Source organism: Silurus meridionalis, chromosome 1 (assembly GCF_014805685.1).
Source record: "Silurus meridionalis isolate SWU-2019-XX chromosome 1, ASM1480568v1, whole genome shotgun sequence".
NCBI classification, from domain to species: Eukaryota; Metazoa; Chordata; class Actinopteri; order Siluriformes; family Siluridae; genus Silurus; species Silurus meridionalis.
Window position 1 is genome coordinate 646083 of NC_060884.1, and position 23918 is coordinate 670000.

Here is a 23918-nt window from a genome sequence, read left to right on the forward strand (position 1 = left end):
CAAAGACGTTTGCTGTCTGTTCCCCCCCGTTTCCTGAGTGCGAGCTCTGTGCTTCATTTTGCGTTGATCAGATTGTGTTACAGCGTTTATTTTTCTACAGAATGATGCAAACAAATCCTCGGGTGCCAGGTCAAAGAGGAAGTTTTCGTTTCTGATATCAGGCTCAGAGAAATGAAAGATGAATTAGCTCATTGTAAAACGTAACTTACATCAGGTTTCTTTACTTTTCATATGCATTTTGGAAAAGTATAAAAAAGGATGGGGGGGTGGATTCAGAAACACTGAATATCGACAAATGTTTGTGTTTCTATACTATTGCTTTATCTGAGTTTCTAAAATTAAGAATTTGTAAAAAATATTTATAAAACAAAGGCTTATAACTGCGTTTTTGTATAAAAAAAACTCCGGGTCCACACTTTCGGTATCTGTCGTTTCCCAAAGCTTGCTCGTTCACACTGAAACATCTGTAAACACGTCTCCCCAAAATGTATGACGTTTGGACCCGTGTCTTTTCCGCCTGTCATTTATTTACTTTCCAGCTCTTTGAAACGTCGCGCGAATGACTAAAGATATTTCATTGTTTTCTTAAGCCTACGTTCCGCACACACTCCACACCTCGGCGCCAAAACGTCATTTTCACATTTATCCACTTTGGAAGGTGCTTTCAAAAAGCTACGTTTTCATTGACTGAAAACAGTGCCTCCATGTGGATGGAAGGCAAAAATCTGAGAGGAAAATATGCGTTTTTTAAAAATGTATCAGTGTGGACGTGGCTAAAAGGTGTTTTTGTTGATGGATTTAAATTCTGTTTTGTAGTTTCTTGGTGAATTGCACATGAACAATCCTTCAGTTGTTGTATGATTGAAAATGTAATTTATAAAGGATTATCATTGCACTGTTTTAGAAGTGCAGTTTTAATGAAATGCTGAGCACTGAATGTGGTTTGGTGTTTATTTGGATGAGCTGCAGTAACTACAAACCTCCGGCAATTATTTGTTAATATAATAGCAAACGTCAGAGTTTGTAACGAATCTCCATAAAATAGCCAAAATGTTATTTATTTTGCTAAAAATCAAGAAGACAAGAAATCTAAAAGGCCTAGAAAATATGACTAGCTTTCCATGCTAGTTAGTAAGCAGGCAGTTTGTTTGCAGGTTGGGGGGAGCTCCCAAACATTCAGACCAAACCCGAGTCCTGGGGGGAACCGGATTCCTCAAACACCGCAGTGGATAACGGCACTGCCGCCTGGACGAAGTCACACAAACCAGCCGGAGTCTGGGGAGAAAACAGCCCCGAATCTGGTGGATCCTACGGCAGAGGCTCAGGAACCTCTAAACCAGGTGAGATCTGGACATTTTCGTAATGTGTGGGTTTTTTTTTGTATTCTATGTCAAGCATGTTAATGATGTTTCTCAACCACACTGACACCTGGTGGTCAGACTACGCATCCAAGAAATTGTCCAAAATGTTTTTTAAGGAAATTCAGATTTTTTTTTTCTTACAGCCCCCAAATCTATGCAAGACAGCTGGGGGTCCAGTGGGGAGGAGCTTGGCGTTAGCGCCAGCAAATGGGACGCTGAGGACGGGGACATGTGGACTAGCCCCACCTCCCAGGACAACAGTTCTTCCTGTAGTTCTTGGAATCAGCCCAAGAAAGGACTGCAGAAGGTACGACCTGTTTACAGACCTTCATGAACCTCATGTGGGGGCAGATTGGGTTAATGAGGAGTTAAATTTGTGTTAAAATGCTTTCTCTGGGATAGAAAAACCCCGTAAATGTAACACTTATTGTAACAGTATAAATGTATACTTATGTAACAGTATTTTTAGTATAGAAATATTAGTTTTAATATTTATTTAATTCATTTCTATATTTATTTCTTAACATATACAGTCAATTATAATTAAAATTATGCTATAGGCTTGTCAAGTGATTCATAATCTGTTGAAATCGCTAGTGTTTATTGTGATTTTTAATGTTTTATTTTGTAGTCATTTTATTTTACTTATTTACTTAAACAGTAATAATTTGTGTGGGTTTTATTTTTCCTCAGGGCAAAATCCCGACCAAACAAGAGGAAGTTTGGATCATGAACCGACTGATCAAACAGCTCACAGACATGGGCTTCCCTGTAAGCTACTGAATATAACATCATAATCAGATCCTCATGTGAAATCTCATAAAGATTAAACACACAAATATAAACTGCACAGAACTTTATACCATGCTGTTTAAAAAATACAATGTAATACCACTTTAAATACCTCCTCAAATACCTTGTAATGCCCATGTTATATATTTTCTTTAAATCCAGCTGAAATATCACCCTAATTCTCTCCTAAATTTCACTTTATATCCACATTAAGTTTTAAATACTAAATTAAATATCTCACAAACATCTGAAATCCCGCCTTAAATCCAACGCTGCTCTGTGCATCCAACTAAATCCACTTTCAACCCTACATTAAATCTGCATTCAATATAATCTTCACTTTTTATTTATTTAACTTTTCTATTTAAAATCCACCTGAATCTTCTCATCATTTAAATACCGCCTTAAATTCTCTTTTAATCAACTTTCCAGTCATTTTAACCAGACTGTTAATTGGCCTTTTTAATTCTGTGTGTGTGTGTGTGTGTGTGTGTATTTCAGAGGGATCCTGCAGAGGAGGCACTGAGAAGTAACAACATGAATCTGGACCAGGCTATGAGTAAGTGCCAAACTCACACATATTTACACACAAACACACACACACACACACACACATTTTGTCTCATTGTTCCGTCTGTGTTTAGGCGCTCTGTTGGAGAAAAAGAGCGACGGAGAAAAGCGAGGGATGAGGACGCTGTTGTGTCGCCCTCCAAACCTCTCGAAAGACTCGTCACTGGACCGAAATTCCTTCCTGGAAAAGGTACTGCGCTTTAAAACACACACACGCACACACACGCACACACACGCACACACACACACACAGGGCTAAAAGCATTTCCTATATTGACCCAAGTTTTCCTGTTCTCCTGCTGTGTTTATAAGGACGGCGGATTATCGGATGACACGCCCACATCACCCTTTATTCATTCTCCTGGCTTAAAACTGACCAGTAGCAGCCTTTCTAGCCACGGAATGGGCGGAGTCTCACCAGGACTAATGCAAAACTTAAACAGCAGACAAGTGAGTGTTAATAACATTTCCACACACGTGTAGTATCGCTTGTGTCTGTTATCGATTATATTGAATTTGTATTTTTTTGTAAAGCATTTATTTAATTTGTAATTTACACAATTGAAAATAATCCTGTCCTTCACAGATGAATGGAATATTTGGCAGCAACGGAGCAGCACAGTCCAGGGCTCCACCCCCTCAAGCACTAAACTCCACCCATCATCCCCCACTACGTGCTCAAGTGCCTCAGTTTCTCTCCCCTCAGGTGTGCTAAATGTTTTTCTGCCCCAAAACTTCCAACATCGTATCCCAACAGTACTGACCCCCGACATTCCGAACCACCATTTCAATTAAACAGTACTGACCCCCGACATTCCGAACCAGCATTTCAATTAAACAGTACTGACCCTCGACATTCCGAACCAGAGTTTCAATTAAACAGTACTGACCCCCGACATTCCGAACCAGCATTTCAATTAAACATTACTGACCTCGACATTCAACCAGAGTTTCAATTAAACAGTACTGACCTCAACATTCCGAACCAGAGTTTCAATTAAACAGTACTGACCCTCAACATTCCGAACCAGAGTTTCAATTAAACAGTACTGACCCTCAACATTCCGAACCAGAGTTTCAATTAAACATTACTGACCGTCGACATTCCGAACCAGAGTTTCAATTAAACAGTACTGACCCCCGACATTCCGAACCAGAGTTTTAATTAAACAGTACTGACCCTCGACATTCCGAACCAGAGTTTCAATTAAACAGTACTGACCCTCAACTTTCCGAACCAGAGTTTCAATTAAACAGTACTGACCCTCAACATTCCGAACCAGAGTTTCAATTAAACATTACTGACCCCCGACATTCCGAACCAGAGTTTCAATTAAACAGTACTGACCCCCGACATTCCGAACCAGCATTTCAATTAAACAGTACTGACCCTCGACATTCCGAACCAGAGTTTTAATTAAACAGTACTGACCCCCGACATTCCGAACCAGCGTTTCAATTAAACATTACTGACCCTCGACATTCCGAACCAGAGTTTCAATTAAACAGTACTGACCCTCGACATTCCGAACCAGAGTTTCAATTAAACAGTACTGACCCTCAACATTCCGAACCAGAGTTTCAATTAAACAGTACTGACCCTCAACATTCCGAACCAGAGTTTCAATTAAACAGTACTGACCTCAACATTCGAACCAGAGTTTCAATTAAACAGTACTGACCCTCGACATTCCGAACCAGAGTTTCAATTAAACAGTACTGACCCCCGACATTCCGAACCAGCATTTCAATTAAACATTACTGACCCTCGACATTCAACCAGAGTTTCAATTAAACAGTACTGACCTCAACATTCCGAACCAGAGTTTCAATTAAACAGTACTGACCCTCAACATTCCGAACCAGAGTTTCAATTAAACAGTACTGACCCTCAACATTCCGAACCAGAGTTTCAATTAAACATTACTGACCGTCGACATTCCGAACCAGAGTTTCAATTAAACAGTACTGACCCCCGACATTCCGAACCAGAGTTTTAATTAAACAGTACTGACCCTCGACATTCCGAACCAGAGTTTCAATTAAACAGTACTGACCCTCAACTTTCCGAACCAGAGTTTCAATTAAACAGTACTGACCCTCAACATTCCGAACCAGAGTTTCAATTAAACATTACTGACCCCCGACATTCCGAACCAGAGTTTCAATTAAACAGTACTGACCCCCGACATTCCGAACCAGCATTTCAATTAAACAGTACTGACCCTCGACATTCCGAACCAGAGTTTTAATTAAACAGTACTGACCCCCGACATTCCGAACCAGCGTTTCAATTAAACATTACTGACCCTCGACATTCCGAACCAGAGTTTCAATTAAACAGTACTGACCCTCGACATTCCGAACCAGAGTTTCAATTAAACAGTACTGACCCTCAACATTCCGAACCAGAGTTTCAATTAAACAGTACTGACCCTCAACATTCCGAACCAGAGTTTCAATTAAACAGTACTGACCCCCGACATTCCGAACCAGAGTTTCAATTAAACAGTACTGACCCTCGACATTCCCAACCAGAGTTTCAATTAAACAGTACTGACCCCCGACATTCCGAACCAGCGTTTCAATTAAACATTACTGACCCCCGACATTCCGAACCAGAGTTTCAATTATACAGTACTGACCCCCGACATTCCGAACCAGAGTTTCAATTATACAGTACTGACCCCCGATATTTCAGCCCCAGATTTATACCCAAGCCTACTGTAGCTCAGCATTCCCACCAAAGCCTTATCACCTCCATACTGTTTCCCAACATGTCAGCTGAGCATTTCATCAAAATCCCAACGATATCCAATCACTCTGCACCCAGCATATTATTCCCAGTCATACTGTATCCCGTCCATGACTGAAGCTCTCCAGTGGCTGTGATTTGTAATGTTCTCTCATCTGTTCTTGGTGTTCAGGTTCAAGCACAGCTCTTGCAGTTTGCAGCAAAAAACATTGGCCTGAATCCTGCACTTTTAACCTCACCGATAAATCCTCAGCAGATGACCCTGCTCTACCAACTCCAACAACTGCAGATGGTGAGAGAGGGAACAGGAGAAAGAGAGAGGGAGCGATGGGAAGAGTGAATAAAACGATAGAATGAGGAATCTTATTATTATGGGAATTCAGAGTAACGGATAGTAGCGGCGTTATAATTCCGCACTCATATACTGTTTTCCAACATTTGTCAATATTTATATCCTGATATTTCAGAATTCCCATGTTTTCAAAACGTTATTCCATTAGTAGTCCAGTATTTTATTTATAGTATACTGTAGAGCAGGTTTCTTCTTTGAGGGACACATCATTATTCCTTTCTTTTCTGTACCAGAAAAAGCCCCGGGCCGGAGTGACTAGCAGTGTTATTGTGGAGAGTTTATGATGATGAATGTATTTATTTTGCCTCCTAATGATAAATTAGTTTATTATTTTGTTCTGCACCGACACGAGCATCACTTTTCAACAGATAGATCACCTGTTTAAAGAGCATTATTACTGTCATTATGACATTTTTTCCTATTAATTGCTATTGAAATCAAAACATTTACTTTTGCATATGCATGCGGTTGGTGGGTGAATCTAATAAATAATAAGGCTACTGTCGACTAATAACTAGAGTTCAACTGATAGCGGATTTTACCGATAGCGATATATAGTTTGGATCAAACTCGCCAATTAATCAACCGCTAGTTTTTCAAATGTATACTGGATGAAAAACAAACACTTCATGTAAGATATTATTGAACTGTATTACAAAATAAAAAAAATACTGAATAATAAAAATGTGCTTAAGAACATAAATATGAATATATTCATAAATAAATATATAATTAATGAATTATAAATGTATAAATGTAATATAGCGCTCCCCGTGCAGCGCGCAGTCTCAGGTGTAAAAACAAACAGCATGTCGCATCAGTGATTCGCCTCTAGAGGCCGCTCTCGTAATGACAGCGGACCAGAAGCAGGAAAAACTAAGCCGATAGTTCCAGCGGTCGGCTATCGGTTCCTCAACGAGACGTATTCTAGAGTTTTTAGGCTGTAGTTTGGAAAACCCTGATGGTGAACCTTAAGCTTGTATTATATATAATCAGGATGGGAAAAGTGAATGAGAATGATTTTAAATTAAAGGAAGTTATAGAAGAAGTGATGAAGGAACAGGTTTTTTTACTCTTCTTTGTCTCTTTATCCAGGTGTTTAGAGATGTACTGGGCATGACGCATTTTCTCTTTAATATAATGTCCCTCCCCAGGCATATCAGCGTTTGCAGATTCAGCAGCAGATGATGCAAGCTCAGCGAAATGTTTCTGGTCCCATTAGACAACAGGAGCAGCAAGTGAGGAAACACACACACACACACACACACACACACACACACACACACACACGGCATATTTTCCATCTACACCTTTGTCCAAACCACATTTAAGTGTCAACATATTTAATCCCAGTATTTTCCTCCTCATCGTTCTACCTAAGATTTTTTTTAACACTTCACTCTGTCCCAAAACATTTACACCTGCATTTTATCACAATTATAATCATTCCTGACATCCTGATCCAAACAACTATATCCAAGAATTCCTGCCCAGGTTCACCTCTATAGATCCAGGATATTATTTCTCCAACGTGTTAATTCAAACCTACTTATCATTTGTATACAGAACCAAACCTTTTCCCCAACATTAATCCCCAACCTTCTGCCCCAATGTTCTATACACACCATCATTTATTCCAGAATTCCACCCAGTGTTTTTAACCCCACATACCAAATCCCAAAATCCACACTGCAAATGTTACAAGACCTTCTTCTGTACACGTGTATAAACCCCTGATCTCCTGCTGTCTCCTCCTCGACAGGTTGCACGTACAATCTCAAACATGCAGCAGCAGATTCAGCAGCACCAGAGGCAGTTAGCTCAGGCCTTGCTGATGAAGCAGCAGCAGAACCAGGCGTCGTCCTCTCACTCATACCCCAGCCTCAGCAAATCGAACCTGGACACGTTCCCAGGAAACTCTCAGGCTCCTACAGGCCTCTCCATGTCTGACCTGCACACCAAAGAGCCACACACGTCTCCCAGCTCCTTCAGCTCGTATTCTCTGTGTAAGAGACTCTCCTCCAGACTCTGGGTTCCTAAAGCACAGGAAATATTTCTGTTACATACAGCAAAGCTTTTATTTAACTGGATATATGTGTGTGTGTGTGTGTGTGTGTGTGTGTGTGTGTGTGTGTGTGTGTGTGTGTGTGTGTGCGTGTGCGTGTGCATATGTGTGTGTGTGTGTGTGTGTGTGTGTGTGTGTGTGCGCAGCGGGATTGAATGGGAGTGTGGGTGTAGGTTGCATGGATGCTCTGAAGGACGCCCAGCCTCAGCCTCAGTCTCGCTTGTCCCAGTGGACCCACACCAGCTCCATGGACTCCATCAGCACCACCACCAGCTCCAGTACGTCTGAGTGACTATCAGTAATATCCCCATCAAATCCCCATCAAATCCCCATTCAACACTTTCACCACTCAGTCTACTTATTTATAATGATAGATGGGTGGATGGATGGATAAATAAATAGATGAGTGGAGAGATAGATAGGTAGATAGATTTTTTAGTATATGATTTGAGTGTAGATGTGATTTCTCTCTCAGGTGCTCCTTCCTCCAGTCACACTGCCAACATTAAACCGGTGATTGAGGATTCTTTCACTCCGTATAGTCTGATGTCCAGCTGCCAGTCTCCCAGCAGCCCCTTGGGGGCACCAGAGAGTTGGCCCCCAGGCAAAACCACTAGCGATAAGCTGGCTAACGGGACGAACGTCAACTGGCCTCCGGGTAACAGAGCTACAGTGAAGAATAACATCGAGATCGGATTTATTTTAGAAGGCAGGGAATATCACTGTTTATCTTTGGTTTTTTTTTTGTTTCAGAGTTTTGTCCTGGAGTTCCCTGGAAAGGGCTGCAGAATATCGACCCTGAGTCTGACCCCAACGTGACCCCAGGAAGTGTTTCCGGCTGCCCCACAATCAACACCAATATACAGGACGTTAATCGCTACCTGCTGCGGGACAGGAACGGAGGTGTGTGTGAGAGTGTGTACAGATCAGCTGTGTGCCCTGATTGGGAGATCGACAGACAGACAGACAGACAGACAGACAGACAGACAGACAGACGGGTAGAGAGTAAGCTAGACAGGCAGACAACTAGACAGACAGAGAAAGAGATAGACTGACAGGGATAGAGAGACAGATGGACAGATAGAAAGACAGCCAGACAGAGAGACAGAGACAGCTACAAAGACAGACAGATAGAGAGACAGACAGAGAGACAGACAGAAAGACAGACAGATGTGCTGTGTAATTTGGTGTGACGTCTCCTCTCCGTCTCCTGCAGGTAAACTGTTAGACATGAAGTCCAACTGGTCTACAGGTTCCGTCTCACACACTCAGGCTTCGCTCTCCAATGAGAGGTGGAAGATTCCTGTGGGTGGGCGGAGCTCTGGATCAGTGCCCCGCCCCCCACCGGGTCTCACTAATAATAAACACAACAATAACTGGACACCAGGAGCTCTGAGCAACAGCTGGAGCAGAGACTACAACTCAGGTTCCCCCTCTCTTCTCTCGCTTTATTTATCTTTCTTTATTATCCCTCCTTTCTTTCATTCTTTTCTCTTCCTGTGACTCCTCCTTACTTTTATCCTGTCCTCTCTTTCTCTTTCATTACTATCCTCTCTTCATTCATCTCTCTTACCTACCATTTCATTCTTCCTTTCTTCCCCCTTTTTTATCTTAGGATTCTTTCACTTTCTATTTCCTCTGTTCCCCTGCTTTCACTTTCTATTTCCTGTTTCCATTTGCTCCTTTTCTTTTCTTTGTTGTGTGTCATCCTTCTCTTAATCCACTCTTCTGTCTTTCCCAAATCTTTCCTGATTCTCTCTCTCTCTCTCTCTCTCTCTCTCTCTCTCTCTCTCTCTCTCTCTCTCTCACTCACTTCTCTGTATGTTCTTTCTTTCCCATCCTGACATTTTGAGTGTTGAAAAAAAATATTATCACATTAACTCTCTCTCTCTCTCTCTCTCTCTCTCTCTCTCTCTCTCTCAGAGAGTGCTGGGTGGAATTCCGAGAGCTCCAGCAGGACCAGTAGCTGGCTCGTGCTGCGGAATCTCACTCCTCAGGTAAGTGCACTTTCTCCCTGATTTGGAACACAGCCCAGTCAGGCCTGATATAAGAGAGTTAGTGTAGTGATTGTGTGTGTGTGTGTGTGTGTGTGTGTTACAGATCGATGGTTCCACTCTGAGAACTCTGTGTATGCAGCACGGTCCTCTCATTACCTTCCACCTCAGTCTGCCGCAGGGGAACGCGCTGGTGCGCTACAGCTCTAAAGAGGAAGCAGCTAAAGCTCAGAAATCACTGCACATGTGAGACATACACACACACACACACACACACACACACACACACACACTCTCTCTCATCACTCTCACACTAACGTGGACACACACACACACACACACGCACTGTTTTGTATTTGTCTATGTACCTGTCTGCCTGTCTGCCTGTCTGTCTAACATGCGATGCCCCGCCCCCTCTCTTTCCCCAGGTGCGTTCTGGGTAATACCACCATTTTGGCAGAGTTTGCCGGAGAGGAGGAAGTGACTCGTTTTTTCTCTCAGGCTCAATCGTTTCCTCCCTCTGGCAGCTCCACCCACCCTGCCCTGGGGCAGTGGGGCACATCCAACACTAAGGGGGGCAGTAACCCAGGGGGCGGATCTAACGGATCGGGGGCGGAGCTGCTGTGGGGTGGAGTCCAGCAGCCGTACTCCAGTTTGTGGGGACCAATAAACACGGAGGAGAGTCGAGTGATGGGAAGTCCGGTCCCCGCAAACACACTGCTCCCCGGAGACCTGCTGAACGGAGAGAACATGTAGAAGAGTGGAGAGGAAAGAAATAATCATCAGTGTGAAGATAATCACTTTATCTGGAACTGTTTTTATTTTTATTTTTTATTAGAAGTAGAAACAGAAAAATGTAAAAAAAAAAATTTAAAAAGAAAGAAAGATGAAGAAAAAACCCCCGCCAGCCTCGCTGTCTCTTCACAACTCCTGCTTTAACCTCTTTATCTTCTCCCAGATTTCTTTTTTCTTCAGAAACGTATCAGCCTTAAAGTATCAGCTTTTTTTTTACAGTTTGTTTTTATAAAAGATGTTAAGAACGTTTTATATCTGAGTTACTGAGCCAACGATTTCAACGAGGGAGAAGAAAAAGGCCAATCGGAGACGTGTTGTCCTCCCAATTTTACAACAACCAAGAAAATGTACAAAAAAAAAGTGTATCTAAAGGATTTCGACCAAACATGCGTGAAGTTTCTCGGCATTACGGATTTCAGTGCTGAACATCAAGCGGATTTACAAAAACCAAGAAAACTCCGTGTCCGTGTGATGCATTGTGCAATATATCCTTCATCATCATCATCATCATCATCATCATCATCGTCCGTCCTCGCTGAAGCTCCTTTTTTACATTTGAATCTGTTCTATATAAAGACTCATGGGCGGCTGCGTCCCAAATCCATGCACACTTTTCTCTCTGTCTCTTCAGACGGAGGGATTCGATACGGCGGTGGGAAAAAAAGAGAGACTCTGCTTTCAACACCAAAATCTTCTCAAAATGCAGTAAAAAAGAGAGAAATCAATGTTTTTGGGTTTGAATCTGATCTATGAACTGATGTGATTAAGCACTTATAAGGTGAGAGAGAGAAGGAGAGATGGAGTGATTTGGAAAAAGGAAAAGACTATTTAAAAATTCCGTTTTTCTGCATTGAAGCGACCGAATCTACAATCAGACTGAAGCTCGCAGTGCAGTTTTACTTCTTTCTGGTTTAAAAAAACACATCGAAATGAATGTTTTCCTGATTTCACACTGGTTTATGGCCTTCGCCGTGTTCGGGGGAACGCCGCCGGAAAACAGGACCAGTTACTGATCAGGAAACGGGACGGGATGCTGCAGGGTCGAGTGTCGTCATGGTGATAGGATGCTACGACGCGGTTGGTCCTGTCGGATGTCACGTGACTCAGTATTCCGTAAAGAATTCTGTAATGTTACAGTGAATTAGGTTACTGTGGATGTCGGAATGCCGTGATGTCGGAACGCTGTGACGTCACATCAGTGGGCGTTAACTTCCGAGGCCTTGTGATGTCACAACCGCACGGAATATCGCATGACTCCTCGGCGTCGTCCGTTTCCCCTCAGAAACTCGAGACCCGCCCCCGAGCGGTGCTCTACTTCCTGTTCCCTTCTCTCACACACAAGTCCCGATGCATTATGGGTAATTGTAACGTCCAGCATTCCAGTGTTGCAGTGCATCATGGGAGACTTTCTGAGCGCCTGCAGGATTAGTGCACTACGTAGTGAACGATTTCTAACACGCCCACAGAACATGTGGAACCTCTTTTTTTTCTTTTCTTTTTTTTTTTTTCTTGTCACTAATCAAAGCCAAATCAACACCTCGCGCATCTCCGCAGCTCCGGCAGGAAAAAGGTTGGAGCTCGTGTGTTTCTTTTTGCTCGTACTGCACATTTCTGGAAGTCATCAGCGTTCTCACGCGCACAAACACTTCCTGTCCTGCGGAACGCAAACAAACCAACAATTCGGATTACGCTTGTGTTCGCTTTTTTATACTGATTCAATGTGAAAAATCATTGTGTGAAAGAAAGTTCAGATTTCCTTAAAGCAGTGTTCGGAATTGTGTGTGTGTGTGTGTGTGTGTGTGTGTGTGTGTGTGTGTGTGTGTGTGTGTGTATGTTCTCACAGCTGCTAACCGTCCTCTTCCTCCCTGTTTGCAGTCTTTATCGTGTTTTTTTCCCTCTTTTTGCGAGTAAACGATGAGCGAGAGTTGATAATAGCAGCCGTTCCCGGAATTCCTCGACGTTCCGGAACTGAAAAACTTTGGTTACAAAAAACTTTCGGTTGCGTTTTAGCTGATAGTTTACTCTCGAGGCAGCACATTATTTTGTTACTATGCAAAATAATATAGAAATATAAAAAAAAAACCGCAGACACATCGAGGAGATTGTGGACGGGTCCTTTGTTGTTGTTGTTGTTGTTGTTGTTTTTTTCAATTTTTTTTGTTTGGTGTGTTATTTTTGTTTAAGTGCCAATCGTGAGGTCAGAGGTCACACACACACACACACACACACACACACGACTGTTTATAAGATCATCAGAAGAGTTGTGTTTGGAGTCACGTCGTTCCGGCGCTCGCTCAGGGACGGGAGTTTACGGCGATGTACGTGTTTACGATCTGGTGTCGGAAAAACAAGAATCGTAACAAAGATCGTAAAAAGAAAAAAACAGACGTGAAGGAAAATAAAACGCTGATGTTTAAGACGCTTCGGTTTGAACCAAAACTGTTTCCACTTTATTTCAGTCGAAGCCGATCAGCTGAGACGCGTTCGGTGTTCGGTGTAGTTTACATCTTCACCCAGGACACACACACACACACACACACACACACACACTGTCTGTCGTGACCATGTACGGGTTCATTGTTTTAATACAATTATAAATTAAATACGGGGTAAAAATCTGTAGCTGTGACAAAAAACACGTTTATGCGCCAAGTGCCTCGTTACTGTGATCCAGAGCGAACTTTCCTTTTACAGATCAATCAAAATAATAATAATAACAATAATAATAATAATAATAATAATAAAAACACAGGAAAAAAAAATGTAAAATCACCTCACTGCACTGAAACCCGTTTCTTACACGTCATTTTTACTCATTTCTAAATATGATTTTATAACTTTATTATCTTTACATTTATTAATTTATGCTACATTCTTTTTCCCTTTTAATTATGAAATCAATAATCCTGATAGATTTTTCAGATGTTGTGATGTTGAACTTTCCCCAAATTGAGACGTTTTATTGATAATATTGTAATTATACTTAATGTTGAAAATGAAAGAATTTTCATTTCATTCATTCAAATTTCTCACTGGAAATCTGAATCCTCTTGTTCTTCCCTGTTTCATGTGATTTAGCAAGTAAATAATTAGAGATGATGATGATGATGATGATGTTACTTGAACTTCCTAATCAGGAGAAATCCTCAACATTTCTGAAAAATCCCCCTTTTTCTCGTTCCAGCACGTTTATTTGTTTCTATGCAAAATGAGAGAAATTCTTACTTTAGATGTAGTAATTCTGCAGCGTTCAGCTCCAAACCCGACCCGTATAATCCGGTTCTCGGCTTCTTTCAGCTTCACCATCGAATGTTTGTGTGAAATTGTAGCGGCGATGAATAAATCGCTTTATTCTTACGCTCAGCGTGATGTAAAAATGTGAACTAATGACTACGATTAGACACAATCAGCACTTTATCACTCACATTCAAACTAAAAGAAAAGTCAAAGTTCTCGCAGGTTCTTTAGACGCTCTACAGTCTGTGACCCGTGAACTCAGAACCTTCAACAGTGTTACACAGAACCTTTAATAACTCCGAATGTAAAAGCACATTCTACTTCAGAATCTTTAAATGAACAAAAGTCAGTAAAGGTTTCAATCAAACAACAAACAAATGAAAGAAGGATGTAAAATAAAACGTCAGCACACGTGTATAGACTCTGCTGTTTGTTAGCTTTAGCTACTGTCACCACCATGCAGTCCGAAAACGCCAACATACCAACAAACGCGTCTCTTATACGTTTTTTTTCCTGTTAAATTAATGATTAATTACAATCATATTCATTATGATTTTTACCTTTAACAAACCCTAAACATTTTCAATTTGATGTAAATTCTTCTAATTCCATGATAATGAATTAAAAACGGCACGACTCCAGACATCAGACATGTCCTCAGCTGATCGGCGTTCTTTCAGTCCGGTAAATTCACTAAAACAAGCAAACAAACAAACACAAAACCATTGTGTTATAATCAAATTGTGTTTTTTTACAGAGCAGGAAATTTGTGTTGAAATTTCTCTAATAATAATAATAATAATAATAATAACAACACACCGGCTGTGGTTAAAATCCTGGTACTTTTTTATTTTAAATGCCAAAAAAAGAACAAAATAAAAAAACTCTATAAATACAAATGTTTTTATGTGAGTGACGTAAAAGTTCAAAACTTTAAGCTAATCGTCTCAATGACTTTCCCTTAAACATCGTCTTCAACGTCACCTGCATGAGGGAGTGCCTTCTTCTGTACAGAAGTGTTTCTGTTCCTCCTGTTCCAGTCCCTCGTTCCGTCACCTTCAGGAGGAACCACATCGGAACAGTTCCTGTCATTAAAGCATCAGTTTTTTAATTTATTGATTTATTTCTGACTCTGAGAACTCGTGAAGTCGACGCTTCCTGGGCGTGAAACTGCCTTGTTCTGATCTAAAACACACAAGTGGACGATGTAAAATTGTGCACTTCTTCTCGTTTCTAAAGAAAAGGCCAGAAAGCTTTCTGGAGACACCAGCATGGAGTAATCGAGAGCTCCGGGTCTCTGTGCCACCTCCAAAATCCAGTCCGAATTTCCGACCTGAGCTGAAAAGAGCAATACTCACACTCCGATTCTCCGACGTTAAAAAACAAACGGGAAAACGGATATTTTATAAATACTTCATTTAAAAAAAATCTTTTGCACGTTGCTTTTACACGAGAAAAACGATGACGACGGGCATTACGACTCGCGCTTCTGACTCGCTACTGACTCACTACTGACTCGCTACTGACTCACGCTACTGACTCACTACTGACTCGCTACTGACTCACGCTACTGACGCTACTGACTTGCTACTGACTCGCGCTACTGACTCACTACTGACTCACGCTACTGACTCGCTACTGACCCGCTACTGACTCACTACTGACTCACTACTGACTCGCGCCTCTAAACTACCTGCTTTCAGTGAATCACTATTCCTTTATTTCTTTCCTGTGGCGATGCTAAAACTGATTCATTTCATATGTTCAAAACACACACACACACACACACACACACACACACACAGTATTCTTTCAGATGATAAGCTTCCTGTTGTTTAGTTTGGAAATACATTTAAAAAGAAAAATAATTTCTGTTCTTCAGTAATGAATTCATCTGTACGTTTTGAACTGATGAACGATTCGGGACGAATCACTGGTCACTACGAGACACTTTTCTTTTTTTACTGTGTTTTAATTCTCTCTGAATTCCATAAGAGTATTTTTTATTTCTTTGACAATTTCAGACAAATTCTTTTATTACAAAAATATTAAATATATATGTGTGTGTGTGTGTGTGTGTGTGTGTGTGTGTGTGTGTGTGTGTGTATGTGTATAAAAAAAACATATCAAACTACAATACTTGAACCAGAAATTGCCAATAATCTAATGTGAACCGTTTGCTTCGATAATGTAAATCAACTTAACAAAAACAAGCATTAATCACGTAAAGATTTAGATCTTTATTTTTACTAGACTTTTTTCAGCATTTGTATGTGTGTATTGTACTGTTTATTTCCTCAAAATTATTATTATTATTGTTGATGTAATCCAGCCTTGCACTGTTTTCTCTTCTCACTTCACCTACGAAAGAAAGAAAGAAAGAAAGAAAGAAAGAAAGAAAGAAAGAAAGAAAGAAAGAAAGAAAGAAAGAAATCTCGAGGGTGGATGATTCATGTGTTCATGTTTACTCAAGGACTTTTCTCTTTTTTCTGTAAAAATGTTTCAATAACTCATGTTTCTCATGCCGTTGGTTGTTAGCAGGAGTTTTGCACCGTAACCATCACCGTTTTATTGATTATAAAAAAAGAAAAAAAAAAAAAGGATAAAAATTTAGAAGGGAAAAGAACAAAAAAAAACACTTTACAAAACTTCAATTGTTTGTAATTTGCTGACGAGCGTTTTTTATTCACACGTTTTCAGTGCCTACTGTTTTTGTTGCTTGTTTGTTTGTACAATTTAACATTTTTCTTTTTTTCTTTTTTTTTTCGTCTCATGTTGTTTACAGAAAACCGTTTGTGTTTTAAAAAGTACATTTACTAAAGACAGTTTCATCTTCCATCAAAAGAAAACCTTTTTTTTATGATCAAAGACAAAAACAATCATGTTGAAGTTCTTTTTGTTGTAGTTTTGTTGTTCGCCTTCACGCAGCTGTGTGGATTTTGGTGTCTGTGATTTGATTTTTGCTCGTTTGTAAACGGACCTGGTGACGTTTCTCAGGAAGACGAGAGTTCCAGATTTCCTAATGTTTCATTTCTAACATTTATAGTGAGATATTAATAGAATTCCGACTCTGCGCACTGAAGGATGTGGATTTCGGGGGGAAAAAATTCTCATGTGTTTTTAATCCGTAGCAGAAAAAAAAAAACATTTACCAAATATTAGGCATGTGTATCGATTTCTCATTTTTCTATTCTTGGAGTTGGAGTGCTTTACATTTAATATTTCATAATTATGCATCGCGTTACGTTTATGTTGAGATGTAGATTTTAACGTGTGAAAGTAGTTTAAGGACCTGCGGGTTTTTCAGATTGAATACGTTTTTTTCCTAAATAAGGTCCTGTGGAAAGAGACGCTTCTGTTTTCTGTTCGCCTCCTGAACTCGTTCTGGAATTTTCACTGCTCCGAATCAAAACTCTGGAGTTTCTAGTTTACAGAAGAATTTCCGGAAGTATGATTTTGCAAAATCTGGTATCTTCATATGTCTGGAAAATTGTAAAGACATTTCCAGAGACTCTAGAGGAAAAGTTTAGGACTTTTTTCTTTCTTTCTTTTTTTAAATGTACAAAAAAAATCGAGAGATTCTTGAGCTTGAAAGATTCCCAAAGTATTGGAAAGACCTGGAATTTCTAGACCTTTTATTCTAAAAAAGCCAATACACGGAACTTTGGAGCTTTTTGGGCAAATTTAGGAAAGTTGAGAGTTTCAGGATTTCTTTATGTATCATTTTGGAATTGTGGACTCTTAGATTTTATGAGGGAAAAACCATGGAATGTTGAAGGCTCTATTCTAGATTGTTAGAATGTTTATAGGAGATTTTTTATTAAAAAAAATTTGAAATCTGTAGAAATGTACAAACCCTAAACCTAGAAATGAGTACCAGAAAACATTCTACAGCTCGGATTCTGGAAAATCTGGAGTGCTGTGGGATTTTTTTTTTTTAAACAAGAAACTTTTCAAAGTTTTAGATGTTTATGGAGTCTCACAGATGAACCCTAGAAATTCTAGAGTTTTTAGAGAATGGTAGTAAATCCAGGGTTAATTAAAGCTCTGGAGGCGAACACGAATCGTCGTGGAGAAGGATTGTGAATCTATGCACAAACTGGAGTAGAATGGGAATAAAGTCCAGATCTGGAGTTATTGGAGGAAATCGTTTCACTGTAATGAATTTAAATGTAGACATTTTCTTTGTTCTCTGTATTTGAAGAAGTATAATATTTTTTTCTTCACTGATTTAAAACTAAGCACTGTGGACTTTCCTGGAGGAGTCGAAGACCTTCAGGAGGGTGTGGACTCTCCGGGATTAAAACGGGGATTTTGCATTGCTGTCTTTTTGTTTTTTCTTGATGTAATGTTCAAAGATCATGGCTGTACTGGGAATCAGAAATGTTTTTTTCCTGGCTCTAGAAAAGGCGTCAGCTTTCCTGAATGTGATTTTGATCATAACGCACCGGAGAAACCAACTTTCCAGGTGGTATGAGGATTTTCTCTGCCCTGATTAATAAAAAGTGACGATTTTTTGTGTCTCAAAAATTGAGTTGTCTGTTGTTTTTTTCTCCATAAAATTCCACTGCTGTGGATCAAAACTTTGGAGTTTCTATTTTACAAAAGTATTCCTAGAACAATGATTTTGTAAAACCTGCAATGCCTGAAAAAATAATACATTTGCAGAAATGTTTTTATTTGAAAAAAAAAATTATTCATCTTCCAAAAAGTCCCAAAACTGGGGGAAAAAAAAGACTTGTTTTGGATTTTGGGGAAAATTCCAGACCATTCAGGAAAAGTTTCAACTAAATGATTTTGTTCTGATTCACCAGTTTGGAAAAAGTGATTTTGTTCATCTTTTTTGGAAAAAATCTACAAGACTTTTAATACTTAAGTCTGAAGAGGTAAAAATTTCCACGGCTCTGATTTTGGGAAAATGTTGAAAAGTTTTAGACTTTGGAAGATTTAGATTTTCTAGTTTAGGTTTTCTAGATTCTGCAGTTTTGGGGTGAGTGAAACCTGAATTCTCAAATATTTTGTTTTGAATTTTCCTCTCACACACCTCCACACGTAGATACACGCCGCCGTGTTTCTGTCTTTATCTGATCAGATCACGTTTCATGCAAACCCTGAACGTTTATCAGCGCGTCTCGTCGTTACACGGCTTTTTCCCCCGAATGCAAATCTCTCCAGGTTCCTTCTCCCTCGTCTCATCATCTGTGACGTCTTGTTTTGTTTAATTGTTGAAACTCAAGAAGGTTCAGCGCAGAAACAATCAGAATCAGGTTCTGTTCCAGGTTCAGGTGTGGAGTTTCCTACAGCTCTAAAACAAGTTCTAACCTGGTTTATTATATAAAGATCTACAATCTGTCTTCAGCATGAACATTTCTGGTGGAAATCTGTGTGTATGTAGATCTCGGGGCTTTTGGAGAAGGTAGGATGGTGTTCTGTAACACCAAAGTAACATCCACATGGACACCAGGACCCGAGGTTTCCCAGCAGAAAATCACCCAGGGCATCACACTGCATCCACTGGATCGGCTTCTTCCCATAAACAGTTCCATCTCTTCCTCGTGTAAGCCACGCCCCCACATCCAGCTGTGCACCAGGCCACCTTCTTCCAGTGCTCCATGTTCCAGTTTTGGTGCTCATGTATCTGTAGGAGCTTTTGGAGGTGTAAGTGGCAGTGTAGGTTCTCTGAGAGCTCTGCATCTACGCACCTCCATCTGCAGCAAGCTGTGATGTTCGGATCTCTTTCTTTCAGAGCCAGCATTGACTTTTACAGTAGTTTCTCCTACAAAAGATCTTCTGTAGAATCAGACCAGACATTCCAGCATTCTCTCCACACACACCTCCAATGCCCATGAACCTGCCTCTCGTCTCTGGTTCTCCTACCTTGTAGAAAGGGGGTAGGTGTCCACTGCAGTATACCAGTGTTGCCCTTAAGATGCTCTGACCCAGACGTCTAGACATCACCATTCGGCCCTTGACCAAGTTGCTCAGATCCTCACACCTGTTTCTCCTGTTCTCCACACACCACCTTCCAGCACTGGAAATTCACTTTCTGTGTAAAAGGGCTTTAAATCGCTCCAAACGTGTCCCACAGCTGTTCAGATGTTTCAAGCGTTCGAACCTTGAATAAAAAAAGCAACTCCCTGATCAGATGCCATCGGATCCTGAAGAGTTTTGCGTTTGTGTAGCGACAGCCTGCTTACAGATGTTCTAGATTTGCATGAAACGTGACCTCGGACATGAGACGAGCAGATAAAGACACGACGCAGGACAGGACGGGAATCAATGTCACGCTTATAACAGATCATAAACACACGCAGGAGACAGTGGAGAAGATTCAACTGGAACAACAGCATCAGGTTTGGGTTTTTATTTTCTTTATATGCAGTGAATTGAAGAGATTTATATGAATGTGTGTGTGGGGGGGGGTGAGGGGGGGTAATATTGTTTATTATTAGATGTTCATTAAAAGGTTATAAAGTGTTTATTAATCTTATGTTACAATGCAACATGAACTTTGGTTGGTTGGTTGGTTGGTTGGTTTTTTTTTTGCTAATATTCTGAAGCTTTAATATTATAAATAAAATTCCCTCTGAACCCTAAACATCCAACAACCTAAATATCATCTCTAAACCTGATCTTCTGATTTAACTGCTAAATATTAAATCACAAAAATAAGCCAAATAAAATCACAAACACTCTGAACATTTAATAAAATAATTATTATAAGCAATTAAAATAATTAACTTTTATACTGAAATCTAAATCCTCATCACACTAATTCCAGATCTGAGTCTCACTAAACACTTCACCCTCAACACTAACCTTTAAACACTGACCTCGAATATAAAAACTGTAAAACACACTTTATTACCAAAATGTAGGTGGACACCTGACCATCAGATTTCCACATTTAGTCTCCATTTACTGTCATAATGAGCTCCACTCTTCTGGGAAGATGTTCCACTAGTTTTTATGGAGATTCGTTCAGCCACAAGGAAGTGTGTTAGTAAAGTCAGGTAGTGATGTAGGTGAGAAGGTGAAGGAGCTTCCTGGGGTGCAGTCAGTGTTCACATTCATCCCAAAGGTGTTTATTATGGTTTATAGCAGGAGATCTTCCACTCCAATCCATGGAAAGCAGATCTTCATAGAGCTGGATTTGTGCACCGCTTTGTGCGGATCATGTTTGGGGTCTCCAAGTTCAAGCGAAGGGAAGATTTCATGCTTCTGCATCCAAAAACACGAGGACCATTTTATTATTATTATTATTATTATTATTATTATTATTATTATTAATATTATTATTATTATTATTAATATTATTAATATTATTAATATTATTATTATTATTATTATTAATATTATTATTATTATTATTATTAATATTATTAATATTATTATTATTATTATTATTACTATTATTAATATTATTATTATTATTATTAATATTATTATTATTATTATTAATATTATTAATATTATTATTATTATTAATTATTATTATTATTATTATTATTATTATTATTAATATTATTATTATTATTATTATTATTACTGTTATTATTATTATTATTATTATTATTATTAATATTATTATTATTATTATTATTATTATTATTATTATTATTATTATTATTATTATTATTATTATTAATATTATTATTATTATTATTATTATTGTTGTTTTTGTTATTATAATTAATTATATATATAATTCTGAGTTTGTATGTGTTTTGGATAAAATGCTGAATAAGTAAATGTAAATATGATGTAAAATAATCTCCCATGATCCTTTGTGCTTGGCGTATTTGCATGATGTTTCGTGATGGTTTTTGATTTCATGTTTTTATTTCCATATAAACGCCGGCTTCGATTTCACGTCCGGTGAATGTTCAGGTCTGATGTTCAACATGAACACGTCTGGGTTTTTTCCAGCTGGAGAAGATGAACGTGTCTCAGACGAACGTGAGCCAGGTTGAGATGAGCGTGACCACTGTGGCCATCGTGATCGCCTCGCAGGTTATGAACCTCTGCTTGGGTTTTCCTCTGCAGTGCTACGCCATGCACCTGCTCCTGTCAAAACCAGGTGGAGGAGGAAGAAGCGTAGACGTGAACGTGATTTTTGCCGTGAGCCTCACCTTGGTGGAGATCCTGTACTGCCTGGTGGCTCCTCTGTACTGCGTGTGTATCATTAGTTTGGAGCTGTGTGTCGGAGCTCTGCTGGGTTTGTGGCTCGGCACCTGCATGGCCGGACGTTACCTGTTCCAGTGCTGGCTGTGTTTGGAGCAGTATGTAGCCGTCATCCATCCCATGATCTTCTTGAAGTTCAAACCCATGCGGTATCGAGTCGGGTTGGCGTCCAGCGCGTGGTTAATCGCGCTGGGAATCGGAAGCGCCTCCAGCTGCATGTTCCCCGCGGTTCCTTACAATGTTTTTGGGGCCGTCTACTTCGTCGTATTCTTTCTCGACTCCATCTGCTGCCTCTCAGTCCTCAAAGCTCTGGTGCGTCCCGGCCCGAGCGACAAGGACAATGGCGAGATGAACGTGGCTAAAAAGAGGGCCTTCAAAATCATCTCCATGAATCTCGTCACGTTTTTGGTTCAGGTTATTCCCATAGTTGTCTCGTTCGGCCTCCTCAACACTTTACCTCCAGAGAGCTTTCACCTGGGTGTGGCCATCGGAATGTTCATCAACATCGCTGGAGGCTTCGTCCATCCCATTTATGTTCTCCACAAATACGCAAAACTGCCGTGAACGATGTGTAGACACAGAACCACCACGCAGCAGGTTTCTAATGGTTCCTAATGGTGTTCCTGGTGGTCTGTAATGGTAGTTTAGTGAAATATATCCTTCATAATAATTCATCGAGTGGTTTCATGTGTTTCTGATGGTTTCTAACTATACATTTATGGGATCTGTTCTTCTGTAATGTGCTTCTCGTGGTCTGTAGTGGAATCTTAAGTGGCTCCTAATGATGTTTTAATGGAATGTTTCCTTCTCCGTGGTCCCACTTATTGAATCCTATTCTGAGGGTGAACATCCAACCATGAAAAAGTGGCTCAGGATCTGGTGGCATTTAATACAAACAAAGAAAATCCCTAATGGAAGTCTTTGAGAATCTAATGGAAACCATTAACTATCAGTCAATTTATTTGTCTGTCTGATCTTCTCTGTCCATGCATCTGTCTGATCTTCTCTGTCCATGCAGCTGTCTGATCTATACTGTAACTATTAAAGTAAATGATCAGATGATTTGTGTGGTTTTATTTACATGAGGTGTGTGCGCACGTGTGTGTGTGTGTGTGTGTGTATGTGTGTGTGTGTGTGTGTGTGTGTGTGTGTGTGTGAGATTTGTGTATAGCGGTGAGATAAGCGGATTGGGGTTTCAGCAGCAGCCGCAGCTTTACACATTCACAAACGTCGATCGAAATCAAACCCACAGCAGAAAAGAACCTGTTAAATCTCACACCAGGATCTCAGGGTGTTGAACTGATTAAACACTGCAGCTCTCGGCTCATTAACACCCTACTGGTGTTCAGAGAGACAATTTTATGACTGGGGCTGATTATATGTAGCTGAAGACACTTAAATCCTTCACGTGTATGGTAGTGATGAGTCGTTTATGCGTCTACTTCACCAAAACTGTGTATTTATACAAAGAGATTCAGTAAAGAAAGATTTCCAGTACGGATCGAGTCGTGTAACCAGTGCACTATTATAAATACACTAAACTGTTGTTTCAGAGCAGAAATAAACGCATTTGTACAGATCACGTTTCTGGTAGGATCATGTAGCCACACGTGAGACGTCTCAAACTGTGATTTGTTCATTTTCTACTCGATGCACATGAGCAAAGCGTCACAGAATCTCTATGTTATGTTCAGGAAACCAAACTGAGTATTTCACCTGTCGACTTTTCTAATCCGAGTCGTTTATTCTTTTATCACGTGACTTCATCAGACGCTATGCAGTTATATACACATATATAAATCATTGGAACTGT

General features: G+C 40.0%; 1 protein-coding gene across 7 annotated transcripts in view; it reads left to right on the top strand.

Annotated features, from left to right (window-relative positions):
* Positions 1 to 18451, top strand: part of tnrc6c2 (trinucleotide repeat containing adaptor 6C2) — a 29904-nt gene extending 11453 nt beyond the window's left edge. For all 7 annotated transcript variants that reach the window (XM_046868776.1, XM_046869065.1, XM_046869148.1 and 4 more), the window contains 17 exons: positions 1155 to 1340; positions 1505 to 1668; positions 2055 to 2132; positions 2655 to 2712; positions 2798 to 2913; positions 3036 to 3173; positions 3310 to 3429; positions 5651 to 5770; positions 6985 to 7068; positions 7593 to 7836; positions 8042 to 8173; positions 8371 to 8553; positions 8649 to 8798; positions 9112 to 9321; positions 9819 to 9892; positions 9996 to 10135; positions 10318 to 18451. In XM_046868776.1, coding sequence (XP_046724732.1) covers positions 1155 to 1340; positions 1505 to 1668; positions 2055 to 2132; positions 2655 to 2712; positions 2798 to 2913; positions 3036 to 3173; positions 3310 to 3429; positions 5651 to 5770; positions 6985 to 7068; positions 7593 to 7836; positions 8042 to 8173; positions 8371 to 8553; positions 8649 to 8798; positions 9112 to 9321; positions 9819 to 9892; positions 9996 to 10135; positions 10318 to 10645 — 2525 coding nt within the window. In that variant the 3' untranslated portion in view covers positions 10646 to 18451. The remainder of the gene's footprint in view (positions 1 to 1154; positions 1341 to 1504; positions 1669 to 2054; positions 2133 to 2654; positions 2713 to 2797; positions 2914 to 3035; positions 3174 to 3309; positions 3430 to 5650; positions 5771 to 6984; positions 7069 to 7592; positions 7837 to 8041; positions 8174 to 8370; positions 8554 to 8648; positions 8799 to 9111; positions 9322 to 9818; positions 9893 to 9995; positions 10136 to 10317) is intronic.
* The last annotated feature ends 5467 nt before the right edge of the window (positions 18452 to 23918 follow it).